General features: G+C 40.4%; 1 protein-coding gene across 2 annotated transcripts in view; it reads left to right on the forward strand.

Moving 5' to 3' along the window:
* MEIS1 (Meis homeobox 1) overlaps positions 1-16084 on the forward strand; it is a 145433-nt gene that overhangs the window by 14819 nt on the left and 114530 nt on the right. For both annotated transcript variants that reach the window (XM_052647883.1, XM_052647884.1), the window contains exon 7: positions 15065-15176. In XM_052647883.1, coding sequence (XP_052503843.1) covers positions 15065-15176 — 112 coding nt within the window. The remainder of the gene's footprint in view (positions 1-15064; positions 15177-16084) is intronic.

A 16084-nucleotide genomic window follows, 5' to 3' on the forward strand; every position in this document is an offset into this window, starting at 1 on the left:
CCTCAAAAATATATTTTTACCCTTGATATCTTTATGACTCCATTTATAATTAAAAGGGTTTATAAAGATGAGGTAAAGAACTTTGAATGAAGTGTTATGTTTCTTTAAGAAAAACTTAAATGGTATTTTTCCATAGAAAGGAAATGCTGTTTCTGTTTACTAAGTAATACTTATAAAATGACTGCAACTTTTTATGAGTTTAACAAGTTTAAGCAACATTTTATAGTCTTTTTTTTTATTTTGATACGATATCAAGTCTTAAATTTTAAAATGGATTTAAACCTACTTGATTCCAACTCATTTAGAAAATAGTAGTAAGTAAATAATTTGCATTTTGAGTGATATTAGAAGTTATTCCCTGACAATATATGGCTTAGAATTAATTGTTATGATGAATTCCCATTTCTCTAGATTTTTCCTTACACTTTACAACACAACATGATCACATGTTCATTATTCATTAGTTGTAAGTGTCTGGGTTGTTGATTGTTATTTAGCAAGACAGAACTATAGCTCTTTCTTTTTCTTATCATTTTCTCCCCACTGATTGGCAAGACTCCTATGCCTGAAATTTGAACTTGAACTAGTTTGCTAGGTCTCATTTCCCTATTTGAGTACTTTGTGGGTTCTTACCCACACGTGGGTTTGTTTTCCTGAGAAGATGAAAAATGTTACTCACTTTAGAACAGGAATGAATAGAAACCAAAGTCATCAAACCTTCCCAAACCCCTGTGCTTTATAATTAGGTGAAAAACTGAAAACTGTTATTCTTGTTTGCTTTCCTCAGGGCTGTGAATACTTGATATAAAGATTCATATCAGCCTCTTTGTGTTCTTCCTCTTAAGGCCTTAATGTTTGTTTTCAGTAACTGGATTCTTAACTGATAGTCCATATTTGGTCCCAGACCTCCATGATTTGCATTTTATTCTGCATTTGCATTCACATTATGTCCCATAGAAACTCTTTAACGTCAAGTGTGTTTATGACTAGTATGAAACTCTGGAAAATGAAGTTTGTAATGAAACCGACATAGTCGTCAAAAGGACAAAGAAGAGAGCAATTTGATGTAAACCCAGAGTTTCCTCATCCCATCCCAACTTGTAAAAAGGCTTATCTCTCTTCTTTTGAAAATATTAGAAGTTGAATGAATAAGAATTTCTTTGACAATAACACTCCTCTTAATGGCTCCATAACTATTTGGATGTGTTCTCAAATGTTAACTTAATTTGATAGACAAGCTATAATTAACTGTGACCTATAGTGTTTTCTGTAATTCAGAGACTATTCCTTAGTGATCTGAAAACTTAATTTCATACTAAATGGTGTACAATGTCTCTAAAAGCCTACTTCCACTATTTACAAGAAGTCGAAATAGTTTATGTGTCTCCAGGGCTTCAAAAGGGAGATACTTCAGAGATGGAGACTAACAATTTTACTGTGTAAAGCCCTAGCAGACTAACCACTGCACGTGGGTTCTTTTTAAATTTTTGTTCCGTAGTACCCTTTCTTTCTATGCACTGCAGTTAAAATTATTCATACAATGAAAAGAATCTATGTGTTTCATGGGACAAAAACTCATACTTGACATTCTAAAGCTAGTTATTTCATTGATCAAAACAAAACCCCCCAAAAAAGCAAACCAGTAATGTACAGAAAGAATTAAGAATTGCAGAAAATAGGTAAAATGCTATTAGCTATGATGCAACAATCACAATAGAAATTTAAGCAATAAAATTAAATTGGGCATTTTGTATTTAGCTGGAATATTTATTTGAAAGTTCCCACCTGATCTGGGATTATTTTAATACCCCCTCCCTGCTCCCCACTTAAGAATATTTTAGTGTAAGAACTTTGTGATAACTCACCATTGGACATTACTTTTATTTGAAATTGCTCATTCATAAGAGATTCCGTCTCATGAGTAACCACCCTGCCCTTCACTCTTGAACAGTTCAGATAAATGTATTATTTATTTACAGTCTATTGTATACATTATTTATGGGAAATATTCTATAACTCTACAGAGCATATGGAATTTATCTTTTTAAGATATGGCTGGCATCTCTGCCAAGATTGGTATAGCCCTGAGTAGATAAGATTAATCCTCATTGTACAGATAAATATCATATCTTTTAGAGTCATTATGTGTTAACATTGCATGATTCCAGGTGCAAATAAATACATTTTTCCACTTTCATTTTAATTGTCATCATTTCCTTGGCTCCAGCATCTACCAAAGAGAATCTGGAATTTTACAATTTGAATTGATCTGTGTTCTAAATTAATATGTTTGGAGAGGAAAATAAGATACTGAGTATCAGAATCATTTAACCATTTCATTTCTATTAGCTTGCTTCCTATTCCTTACTTAATGGGTTTAGAATTTTCTGAAGAATCATGTCCATGACATTTTCAACACTGGTTGTACATTTGGTGGCTTGGCCTATTGTTTCACCATATTCAGGCACTTTATAAACTGTGTTCAAAACAAAACCACTAAGGAAAATGTCAGGCTCATTGTGCCCTGCACTTCCTTGCACAAAATAATAGAGACATGTAGACTGTGTTTGTTCTGTGCATATCAAGTATATTGTTGGTGTTCAAGTATTTTTTATTCTAATAATTATTCAAAGCCAGTAACAATCTGCATTTGAGTGAGTATAAACATTTTTATTCTGGAATTTGGGATTTGCAGCAACTCAATTTTATTTTCCAAATTACCCTGCCATTTCAATTAGGTGCATTGTTCTTCACTCTACTGTTTCGACATTCTAGAGGTTTGCTTGCCACCTAAGAGAGAGAGTTGTTTGAGTGTTTAATATTTATTGAGTGCATGTAAAGAACATGCCAATAGAAAAAAAGAGAAGAATAAAACATTAACAAATCAATTATGGGGCTTTTCTTCAATTGTAGTATACTTCTAATACTCCAAATACTCTATAACTGTTAAAATAATATGAATAGCCTCAAGAACAATAGCCTTGGGTATCGGGGAAGAATGGTCTTCTGATTAACTGGATTTCCTTAAAAAGTGAACCGATGATACAGCTCAGTCTCCTGCTCCTGGAATTCAGTTGCTTTCACTGATCTCTCTGTTAAACGCCTTGAACTACAGAGAACTTGGCCAAACTAGGAACCAGAAATGCAAATTAAATTTCAAGATGCTTTGGGAAAGGCCGCTTTAATGATTTTACTGAGATAAATAATGGAGAAAAGGGAATAATCTACTCCCTACTTCCAAATTTCACACTGTGAGGGGGCTTGAAAATTCAAATATCCCTAAGGAATGATGATACTTGAAAAATAAGATTTGATTGAAAATATTAAAACTGGCAGGGCTCCTTTTAAAAAAACAAACAAACAAACAGGAAAATTAGAAAATACCCTGTTGCTAATTGCTAGTGGAAATCAGTGGCAAATGTCAATTTCCATGATTCTTTTATCCAAAACGTAATGCTACAAGGTAGTAGAATAAAACAAGACTGCATATTGGCTGAATTCTTATTTCCTTCTCACATCAAAACTGTGATGTGAGAAAAAAAGTTTTCTGGTTTGAGAGATGAGAAGTAGAAGATTTCAGAGACACTTGAGAGTGATGAAAGATCTATGCATGCTCAGTCGCTCAGTCGAGTCTGACTCTTTGCAACTGCATGAAGCTGCAGCCCATCAGGCTCCTCTGTTTATGGGGTTTCCCAGGCAGGATTACTGGAGTGGGTTGCCATTCCCTTCTCCAGGGAGTCTTCCTGACCCAGGCATCAAACCTGTGTCTCCTGCATTGGCAGGTAGAATCTTTACCACTGAACCACCTGGGAAGCTACCCCAGTGATGAAGGGTGTTGATGGTAATTTTGAGTTACACAGTCTTTCCGGTTGGCAGTGTCTTAATAGAGTATATACACAGTGCAGGGTGTCTGTAAGGGGGCAAGTCATTTCACCTCCAGGAGCCTCAGTTTTATCATCTGTAACATGGCAGTAAAGAACCCACTATATTAAGCTTCTATGAGAACTAAATAGCATTGCATGTAAAACATTTAAAACAGTAAACCCTAAGCGGAGAAGGCAATGGCACCCCACTCCAGTACTCTTGCCTGGAAAATCCATGGATGGAGGAGCCTGGTGGGCTGCAGTCCATGGGGTCACTAAGAGTCAGACATAACTGAGCGGCTTCACTTTCTCTTTTCACCTTCATGCACTGGAGAAGGAAATGGCAACCCACTCCAGTGTTCTTGCCTGGAGAATCTCAGGGATGGGGGAGCCTGGTGGGCTGCCGTCTATGGGTTCGCACAGAGTCGGACACGACTGAAGCAACTTAGCAGCAGCAGCAGCAGTGCCTTCCATAATATTTTATCTTCTTACTTGTATTTGGCCCAACCTTCAACAACGTGAATCTGATTTGAGAAGAGAAGATTGGGTAGCTGTTTATTTTATAGGCCATCATATAATTATAGAGTTAAAGCGAAATACTGTCTTAATTCCTATTAGGAGGGGTGGCTATTATTCTGATTTCATCATAATGGGAAAGAGGACTGGCCACTCAGATATGTGGCTGAGATAAGACAATGAATCACTACAGATTTGTTTTCAAGTTCAACTTCAAATAACAGTTATGTGCATATCTTGTACTTTTCCTTCATATTTCTGAATGCACATGCTTCCTGGCTGAGGTCCAGTTGCTTACAAGATCTCAGTATGTACTTGTACTCAGGATACAATGTTTTTGGCCTAATCTGGATGTTCTTTTTGCTAGGGTTGCCTAGAAAATTTGTGGTTTGAAGTTGTTATATATAAGACACTTTTGAGTTTATTTTATCTTAATGTGTTTGTAGAATGAGGTGGACTGAATACTGAGTTACAAATGTGAAATAAAACATTGGGAAGCAAGCAATCTTATGAAAGGGACTTTATAACTCCAGGTATGCTGCTGAGTCACTTCAGCCGTGTCTGACTCTGTGTGACCCCATAGACGGCAGCCCACCAGGCTCCCCCGTCCCTGGGATTCTACACGCAAGAGCACTGGAGTGGGTTGCCATTTCCTTCTCCAATGCTGGCATATAATTTACGGATTCTTCTGCCACTCCTAAATAGCAATGATAGAAACTCATCTAACTTTCAGCAGAAAAATCTCAGCAGATAGATAAATAGTAATATATGAATTATTTAGTTACAAAAATTTGGAAATATTGGAAATTTGGAAATATTGGAAATAGTGGTGGCAGCTGGATTGGAGGGTTTTTTTTAGAAACACAACAACTCTGAATTATAGTTCACGGGTACAGTTTCAGGTGTAGAAGCATATAGAGTCAAACATTAAAATAGGAGTTTATTTTTATTAGTAGTATGCCAGCCATAATACATAGCACAGGAAAAAGAAAAGTTACAAAACGTAGATTATATACTTTTACTAAGATTCTTCTTTTACTGTATACTTTTACTAAGGGCTTCCCTAGTGGCTCAGACGGTAAAGAATTTGCCTGCCACACGGCAGACGAGGTTCAATCCCTGGGTCGGCAAGATCCCACCCACTCCAGTATTCTTGCCTGGGGAATTTCAAGGACAGAAGAGCCTGGTGGGCTACAGCCCATGGAGTTGCAAAGTTATCATCTACAGATGATAACCTGTTACAATAGACAGGACAAAGCCACTAACACGCGCACACACACACACGCACACACACTGAGATTCTTAGTGTAATGAGGCTCTATATTCTCCTTTGTTCTCCACAACGAACTGCTTAATAGAATTTGAACGTTAACTGTGCTTGAATCATTTCTAGGTTACTCATCTGCTTTCCAGTTTTGAGATTTAGGTAAAACTGTTTTGACCTCTTGGTAGCTTTTTCCCTTTGGTTGTAATTACTCTGTTTCCTTGTAAATGGTCCGAATGTCCCTACCCCAGGTAGAAATCTATATTCTCTTCTCAGACCACAGTGGGGTCACTGGGGGATAGTGCTGGCATTGATTCTCAATGCTGAAAAATTGTGCAAAATGTATCAGTGCCATGTGGGTATCAGCAGGAAAGCATTTGGGATATTTTGGGTGGTGTTTTATATGTATAGTCATTTTCCTTTGCTTTGTCAATTCATGTATCATTTCCTGGATGAATTAATTCAGCTCTACAGATTAGTAATGACCCGAGCGTATAAGAGTTGTGACCTGAAAGATATCAGACTGTGGGAAAGTCAGATTTTGAGGAGTGTTCGGGAGTGACCCATTGTGCTGAGCCTGTTTTCTAGGCTCATTTCTGCCTCGACTATTGGGAGAAGAGGGCATGGGGATTTGCAGGAGAGCAGGCAAAATATTTAAGGACTAGGAGACCTAAAAGATGTACTTGACTGCCTAGCTGCTTTAGATTCTATGACAGTGTAATTAAAAACTCTAAAATTAGTTCTTTCCACTTTCTTTTGCCTTATTCCTTGTGCATGTGATGGGTGTATGGGGCTGTGTCTACAAGAACGTGCACTTGTGTGTCTCCTCACATCTGAACCTGAGGCTTCAGTGATTCCTGGAGCTCAGACAATCACCTGATACAAAACTTTTCATTTAAAGATGAAATTACTCCTTGGAGAATTTTCACCAAAGGCAAAAAAGCACAAAAATTCTTCTCCTTCTCTCTACATGCCTCATTACACAGAGATAGAGGATTCAATGTTTGAAAAATCATCATTTTTGTAGGTTTTATTTGTGGGACGTGAGAACCGGGAAATATAGAACTCAATTTAACAGATGCCATCTCTGCCTTTGCAAACGCCCCATGCCTGCTATCACACAATCAGATGTGTGTGTGTGTGTAAAGGCATATGCATATATATGTATATGTATTTAAAGCAATACATCAGAGCTACTATGTTGCAAAGATTTTAGAACTCTATTCGACGCTCAGTTAGACACACTTATTCTGTGTGTCAGGATGCCGGCCAGCACCAGTGTCATGAAGACCATAACTAAGGGATAATTGGCTGGTTGTCAAGATGCGTTTTTAGATGAAAAGTCCACAATGGCAAATACGGTGGGGCTGCCCTGTGAGAAGAGGAAGTGTGGTGTCTTGGGGTGAGCCACAGACCCTGAGAGGGGCTGCTGAATCCCATGGTCTCACCACTAATTTACCATCTTCCCTGAGTCACCAAAATTACCCTCAGGCCTCTATTAAGTGGGAGTAATAAGCACATTTTATCGCAGCATTAAAAGAGGGCCCAACAAGAACCCTGGCGGCCTGCAGACTTGGCCACTGGCAGGTTGTGGGTGTGGGGACAGGGAAGGAAATGAGAAAAAGGAGGAGAAGTATGTAAGGAAGATAACCTTAAAAAAAAAGTCCACCTCCCCTGGGGAGGTGCATGGGGGCCACCACCAGGGACTGCCCCAGACTCCAGCCAGCATGACAGTCACCTTCCAAACTTTATCACCTTTCCGCAGAACAGAGGGTGGACTTAGAAAAGGTTCTGCCTCCGGACCATTCCCTGAGCTCATCTTAATGTGGCCCTGGTCCACAGCATGTGTTCAGGCTGCGGTCTTAATCTGTGAGCTTCTGGTGTTTAAAAAGATCTGAAAGCTTGAAAGGGAAGGGGGCAGTTTTACTGTCTTAAAAGAAAACATCCTGCTCCAACTTTGCTTAATGATTTCCAGGTTTTTTTTTTTTTTTTTTTTTTGGAAATCTGTATAAAGAATTTTACATTTTCTTGGAATTAACTGAATTTGCAGCTGCGTGATAGGTTTTGAGAGGCGCAGGCTTTCCCTCAGGCTCTAATAAACTGAAGGTGCAATCTGGTAGCCGAGTGTGTTAGAGACTTTATCTGGTTTCTTTAGGTTACTGAGCACATTTGCCAGTGGGATCCACCAAGATCTTCAAAGAGGGGTCTCAGCATAGCAGACTTTAGATATTCATAAATAAAAAGTCTGAGATCTCAGCTTCTCAGCTTCACGTCCATGCAGGTAACACATATCCTTTTTCATGGGGTACCTGCACAGTTTGTGCTTATCACTCTGCATATGGGTCTCTCTGGTGCCTCTTCCTCAGATGGCACCATTGACTGAGAGATGCATGAAGAATCATATCTGCTGAAGTTATGTGCCTTTAAAGATACTAAGAGACACTGTTTAGACAGAGGTGAGAAGTCTGGTGGTGTGTGTTCTTAGGCACTCAGTTGGGTCCAACTCTTTGAGACCCCATGGACTGTAGCCCGCCAGACTCTTCTTTCCATGGGGATTCTCCAGGCAAGAATACTGGCGTGGGTTTCCATTTCCTTCTCCAGGGAAATCTCCCCAACCCAGGGATCAAACCCAGGTCTCCCACATTGCGGGCAGATTCTTTACTGTCTGAGCTACCAGGGAAGTCTAGTGAAGGGGGACTCATTACATGTGATTTGGCCGGCAGTGTGGGATGAGGTATTCGGTGAGCCCGTTGGCTCTGCCTCCTGAGCTGGTGCAGGTATGTGTGTACACGTGTGTGTATGAATATGTACAGAGGAGGGAGAGCAAGCGTGTGTATACACACATTGGTGCATCCCCCATGTGGACTGGGACTCCCCTGGTCTGGAGAGACTGAGTTGTTCAGTTTGGGAAGCAAGCCAGCTCTTTCAGGTCACTAGAGATCACCTACTAAAGAGACCCTGGTGGTTTGAAAAAGTAAATGTACTTCCCCAAAGAGAAAGCAGCCTGTTGATAGGTGTGGACTGAACTTCAAATTTTGAATACTGTGATCATTTCATCAATTTCTACCTAGCTGCTAGCTGACCTCTTCAGAGACAAGATCACGAGGCTCTCATTTATCCACTTTTTTTCCCCCCAGTGGGACTGGTAGTGTAAAGGTTTTGAAGGAAAAAAAACCTCACTGTTCTGGTCTGGAAAAAAAAAAAAATGATTCTGGCATCATACTGATGTGATGAAAAACCAAGTGCAAAAAAAGTCAAAGTGCTTTGTAGACTGTAAAGTGATTTATAAATATTAGGTATCAAATGAAACTTGATGGGGTGGGGAGGAGCAAACCACCTGTAAAATCATGTTATTTGAAGGTGAAAATAAGATCAGTTTGCATTCCCTGAGCACACACCAGCTGGGAGATAGCCCAAGGCATACTGAGCTGCACATGAAGCCAGCTCGGGTTAGCCATTCTTTCCAGAAGGTCTATAAACTGAGTACACCTGTATGTAGATATTTTAGGATTGACTAGGTCAACCTACATTGTTTCATTAGTGTTGTTACTTTATTATTGTCACATTAAAAGCTATTGTAGGTGCCACCTATTGGGTACTTGCTGCATGCCTGGAAACTGATGCTTGCTGTGTCTGCAGACAAGTATTTTTTTAATCCTCATTTACGGATTAGGACATTAAGAGTTAGGGAGGTTGTGACTTGTCTTCAGACAGTGTAAGTGGTCTAGGGTACGTCTGGCTGCAAGTTTACTTTCTTTTGCCTGTGTTATCTTGCAACTGAGTATTACATTTTTATAGTGGTTTGTGTTTGTGTGAATAGAAGGGAGGTGTTTTTAAATTGTGCAAGTCTTTTTTCAATGCTTTATAATGTCTAATGTTGGAGATCACAGTATTAGGTGACAACAGAGATCCTCTGTAAATCACTTAAGTGATTTGTTTATTCATTGAAAAACATATTTGTGTCTAATGTGGTACAGACGTTCTCCTGGGATAGAGGGCATTAGAATGACGATATAGTCCAGGACTTCAGAACGTTTATGGTGTAGAATTGTAGACAGACTCAACAGATCATCATGGAACTATACGAGAGTAAATAATAGACGTGTGTGTGAGGGGTTCTAAGTGATCAATGAGGGGAGCCTCATTCATCCTGGGGGAAGTGTGTGTGTGTGTGTATGTATCAGGGAAGGCTTTCTGGGGAAGGTAGTATCTCAGCTGTGATTTAGTAAGTAGGAGGTGATCAGGGGCCATGTACAGCAGAGTAGGGCATTCCAGGCAGCGGAGAGAGATGAGAATGGGCCCAGAAAGACAAGATGAATGTATCTGTCAGAAATCACATGCTACAGGGACTTCCCTGGTGGTCCAGTGGCTAAGATTCCACACTCCCAATGCAGGGGCCTGAGTTCAATCCCTGGTCAGGGAACTAGATCCCACATGCTGCAACTGGGAAAAAAAAAAAAGAAAGAAAGAAAGATCCCCCATGGTGCAACAAAGACCTGGTGCAGCCAAATAGATAAGTAAATATTGAAAAAAAGAAATCACAGGCTGGAGCACAAGGATCAAGGAGAAGATGACCCCCAGGGGGTAGACTATGAAGGATTTTGTGTATCAGGCTAAGGACCCCAACATGTATTCTATAGGCAGGAGGGGACTGGTTATTCATTCAATAAACATTTCCTGAGTGCCAGCCAGTAACAGGCACTGCGCCTGGTATGAAGGATGCAATAGGGAGCAAAATGAGCACTGGTTCCTATCATAAAATTGAACTCTTTAAAAACTAGGGAGTAATTTGACTTGAATTCTTTAATGCTGGGAAGGCCTTAACAAGAACAGTAATCACTAAGGTGAAAGATGAGAGAAATGGACAAGACTTGATGACTGATGTGAAGGAGTTGGTGAGAGAGAACTAGAGAGGGAAGGGTCTCATGCATGATTCTCATGGATGGTTTTATAGCACAGATGGATGGGGTTATATAAACATCCACTAGGGTCAAGAATAAAGAAGACTGAGTCAGAGGTTTGGTGGGGAGATGAAGAGTTTTTAACTTTGGACTTGTTAAGTCCTTTGTATGGAGATCATTTCACAGGGAACTGGGCATACAAGTCTAAAGCCCAAAGAAGAGATCCAGAGACACAAAGTTCATGCGTGGGGATGACACCGCACATCACAGTCATGAAAGGAACTGTCCAAGGAAAACGTGGAAAGTGATACGAGAACCTCCCTGAAGGATATCCAAAATTAAAGTGTAAATGGAAAAAGGATTCATGAAGGGAAGAAGAAGGTTAAAAAGCTACCACCAGATGGCTTTATTCAGGAGAAAGGATGGGCTGGAAAGCTGTGGTTTGTCTGTTGGAGGGTCAGTGGAACAGTCACTAGTGAATGACTCAGTTTAATTCTGAAGTGCTGGACTGTATGTTCGTGTTCTCTAAGTACTGAGTCCTGAGCGTGCGCAATACACTGTGCTGAGGACAGGAAAGAACAAGATGGAGAAGATTCTGACACCATCCCTGGCCTGGAGGAGCCTGTAGTTAAGGAGGCTGTTGCTTCTATTTTAGTACCAGATACTGATACAGTTGCCTTATCAATAAAAAATACCACTTGATGACGTTTAGCTTATTATCACTTGGAAAACCTTCTTTCAAACATTCTTGAGGAGTGGTGGAAGGAATGGGAATGATCAAGCTGTTGAAGAGAGAAAAAATGGGGAGAATCACAGACTTGCTTCACATATTGAAAATGGCTGTCTTCTGGGGGCCCCAGAACTAGACAAACCAGGCGTGGGAATTAAAGAAACTGACTTTCATATTATGTGATATATTTATACATTGATGATGCCATCTGACAGAGGATGAGATGGTTGGATGGCATCATTGACTCAATGGATATGAGTTTGAGCAAACTCCAGGAGATGGTGAAGGAGAGGGAAGCCTGGTGTGCTGCAGTCCATGGGGTCGCAAAGAGCTGGACATGACTGAGTGACTAAACAAGAAGGACTTTCTGATGGAGGGAGGCCCCTAGCTAGCTGCCTACATTTATGACACATGAGATTACGTCTGGAAGACTGTGGACCCTCAGTGTCCGTTAGAATGTAGACTTTGTGATGTTCAACGTCTTTCCAGCCCTGGATTTTCTATCTAGCCCTGTGAACATTGAGATAAATTGTTCTCAGATTTTTAAAGAATCACATACTCCTTTGAGAATCTGGTGAAAAGTTATGGACACTATCCCCAGGAGGGAAAAATCCAAGTATGCACATAATACAATTATTGTTAATATTAAGACCCCCAGCTGAAGTCTTATGTAGGAGGTCCATGGACTTTAGGTTAGGACCCCTTGTCTTAATGGATTTCTAATAAATGAGAACATAGACGTTGCTTACTCTGAAATTATGTACCTTGAAGAAAAAGGCTCTTTGGGACTTAATTTAGAATGATGACTAAGGTTTGCTATACATCTAACAGAATGCATCATTGATTTTATTCTGTCAGCCTTACTTTACAAGTGGCCCCAAGCAACTCACAGCTTCACAGATATATGGACATAATCAAATGCACATATTTTATTTTAAAAATAATAATGATGTTGTTTGGTGTAACTGCATATGGAAATATGTTATTGTAAGTGAGCTTCTCTGGTAGGTGGATTTGGGGGAAGTTCTTTCTGATTAGATCCGTCTTGCATATTTGTACTGGAAGACTTCATGAGCTATTTCTGATACTTAGACTTTAATCACGCTTAATGAACTGAACTAAGCATAATTCTTGTTCTGTTTTGGTAACCTTGTGGATTTCTCCTAATGCTTAGTTTTGTATGACTACCCCGTTCTTGAAATGCTAATACCCCAAATGCTAATTGAAAGGAGGACCACAGAAGTTAGATTTCCTTGCAGAGAAGTGCATTCAGGTTTCTCAGGCCTTTCCAGAAGAGCAAGGCTGTGAGAAGAATGATATTAGGTGGAAAAGATTGGCTCCTACCTTTGGCGAGCACACAAATTTAAACATATAGGTTGCACAAAATTTGGATAAACTGAGGTGGAATCCAACATTTCTTGCATGAATGCCTGTATAATGTGGCGATAGCTGTGAGAAAAGAGGAGCCCAGCATCTAAGACCCAACACAATGAAAATGCAATGAATCGGAATGCCTCACAGATCATAGCGGAATCAGAATTTCCAGCAAGGAAAATCTTTTCATGGTGAATTAAGTGGTGGATGAAGAAAAATGGTGATGAAAAAAGGTAGGCACAGATCACAAACACTGGGCTCAGGGCTCACTGCTGAAGATTTAAGAACCTTAGCTAAAGCTATGCAGAATAGAATGTGGAAAATTGAATTTACTAAACAATTAAGCATTGAATTAATCTACATCCTGCACAGTAGAAAAGTGGGGGAGGGAGCAGAGCGGAGTTGAATAAATCAGTGGAGCTCATTAAAAGATAGTGAATATATCAGGTCTGTTGTAGCATAGAGGAGGACAGTTTCCTGTGTAACACGGAATCATTCTTGGGTTTGAAGTCACCTTTCTGGAGTCCCAGTCTTAATCAGATTAACAAACATGCTTCTGATGAGGTTAGTCTGTTGCTCTGTATTCCAGCTTGTTATCACTAGCTTTTCTATTAATTACAAGTCAGATCACCAGTCCACAATAGTAGTGAGGGACAACATAAATAAAATGAGAGTGCCCAGGAGATGTCACTCGCAGGATCTCACGCATCCTGAAACTCCCACGGGTTCCTGCAGCCTCCCACATGCCTTGCTGGTCTTTTGTTCAATTACAGTTAATGCAATAGTTTGCCATTTTCTCCTTCTAATTATATTTTCAAGTGGGATTTGTAGCACATAGGAAAACATCCTTTTACATGTTGAGACACCGGGGTTTTGTGCCTGGCATTGTCTGTCCCCTGGGTGCTGTACCATTCTTTCTGCAGCGCTCTGAATAAACAAGTCCCCCTTTTAGAGCTGCAGTTGTACAAACTGAAAATTTATGCATTAACTGTTTGCATTCTGAGCATGTGTTCCAGATTACGGCTTACAGCATTCTTCTGGCATGCTACAGAATGCGTGTTTGTCAGAAGCGTTTCTTTCACAGTTCACATGTCTTTCAATCACAGAATCAGCAGATCAGTTAGCACTGTGTTTTAGAATATGCATACATGGTTGAAGCAAACATACAAGTAGGTGCGCATCTTTCTGTGACTTTATTTCATGTTTTGGGCTGCCAGAATCTTCTGGCCAAGATGATCGAGTAGGTGGCACGCAAGCATCCCTTTCAGGAACAGTGAACCTCTTCCTTCAACTCTGGTGTATCATGCCTCTGAGATGGGAATCTTTACTTTTCTCTCCCTGGGTGTCTGAAACATTTTGCCCTGCTCAGTTCTTCTCATTTCCTCTGGGATATGGAATTCCTTTTTAAGAAATGAGCAAGGAGCCTTTTGGTTTTGCTAGGTATATTTAAAGTGTTGGGAGGGTCAGTAACTTTAACTACTACATAGTCATGAGCCGTGACATTCAGTGACCGAAACGATGTAGACATATTTTACATACAAGATCATCATGCTGCCCCGCTGATAATCTTGGAGACAAATATCCCTTCCTAGCCAAGAATCTGCTTTCTACTTTGCATCATTCCTACTATGCAGGATGACCGGTGACTCACAAGGCTATTTTTTTGAAAGCTAGCGCTGAAAGCTAATTAAAATCTTTTCTGGGTGATAAAGGGAGATTTGGGAGAAGAGTCACCATGATTGTTTCCCCCAAGAATTTAATTTACAGCCAGTTTTTTTCCTATCTTAATGTTACTTTCAAATGCACCCAGTGATAAGAAGCAACATCTGTTTTCCCCTCAATAGTACAAGAAGGCTCGGCATGGGGCTGAGTGTACACAGTCCATGTGAACCTATTGTTATTCTCATTTCTTTTTTGTCCCTGTGCCTGGTCCATTTGCCATGTACCATCCGGCAAACAGCTGACACATACTAGCTATTATGGACCCTGGCCTAATTGTGAGGTCTTAAAAGCTCTGCCATGTTTGTCTTCTAGGATGAATCAGAGGCTTCTGCTCAGCACAGTGCTGCAGACCACCACTCTCATTTTGCATTTTTAGAGTAGCAGACTGTTGTGCCAGGGGGTTGGTGGATGTCAAAAATATAGTCAGCATGAAGAACAACGTTTCCTCCTCCCCTTCTTTGCCTGGAATGATCTCGCTTTCCTTAGTAATAAAGCACGCAGTTACTTATGCTTACCTATCGGTAGATATTATTTTAGCTTCGAAGCAGAGGCTGGCAAAGTTTAGATGCGCCAGTGGAGCTCTGAGCTGGCACCATTGTTGAAGGGGGACGGGGAAGATGGTGGAGTTGTCCATCCCAGCTCTCCACCGTTAACACACCACTCTATTCAGATGTCTGCTTTGTGCCCCCCACAGCCCTCTTGGAACAGAGACCATGATGACACGGCATCTACCCGCTCAGGAGGAACCCCAGGCCCTTCCAGTGGGGGCCACACGTCACACAGTGGGGATAACAGCAGTGAGCAAGGTAGGAGAGCTGCTCTTGATTCTCTCGCTACTTGTGTCATTTTCCAGGGTTGAAAAATTAGAAATGTCTAGTGAATGACTCTTTGTACAATTTTTCCTAGAATGTAAACCCTGTATAATATGAGAACTGGCTCATCTTATCTTATCCCCCACCCCCACCCCGATCCCCTTCTTTCTCTGCCATTCAAGCTACCTAGCTGCTTGTCACCTGGCCACCTTTACAAAACAGGGTCAGTGAATTGAGATGAAAGAAGCTGATTAGACGTTTGAATGTGTGAAAATAGCATGCCACGAGTACCCTGCTATAGAAATTAAAAAAGTTTATTATTACTTTCCGTTAGAGGCTTTTCGAGAGATCGTGAAGAAGCATCCTCTAGGATTCCAATTGAATGATGTCTTAAGATGCTTAGGAGGCAGTGGGCTTTTCAGGAACCATGTTGGGCTTTTCTCTTCACTGGGTTGAAGCCATTTTTCCAGATTTACTTATTTGGATCTCTTCAGAGCTTGACTTCATGGCAAAGTCAGACTAGAGGGAGTCAGGATGAGATGGAAAGCAACCAGATCAATTCCGTCACTGTGGTTCTTGGGGTGCACATACCTGTGTGTACTTTGGTGCCCGCGGATGTGCATGTCTGACTGTCCCTGGTGGGAGATAAAGTTTAAACATAAAGTTCAGCTTCAGCAATAAGGTGAACGAGGATTTAAATGTCTTGTACTGCTTTTGATGAGACCTACTGCAGTGGATTTTGTGTTCAATTCATGCAACCAAAGTTTAAAAGAGTATTCTCTCCCTGAATATAAAAAGACGGCTTTATTGAGGTTGACTCTGAGCCCACAGTAGGTACATACTTTTAAAATCAGCTTTTATGATCATGTTTCACTGGAGTGTTGTTACCCAACAAAAGAATT

The sequence above is a fragment of the Budorcas taxicolor genome, chromosome 11 (assembly GCF_023091745.1).
Source record: "Budorcas taxicolor isolate Tak-1 chromosome 11, Takin1.1, whole genome shotgun sequence".
NCBI lineage: Eukaryota > Metazoa > Chordata > Mammalia > Artiodactyla > Bovidae > Budorcas > Budorcas taxicolor.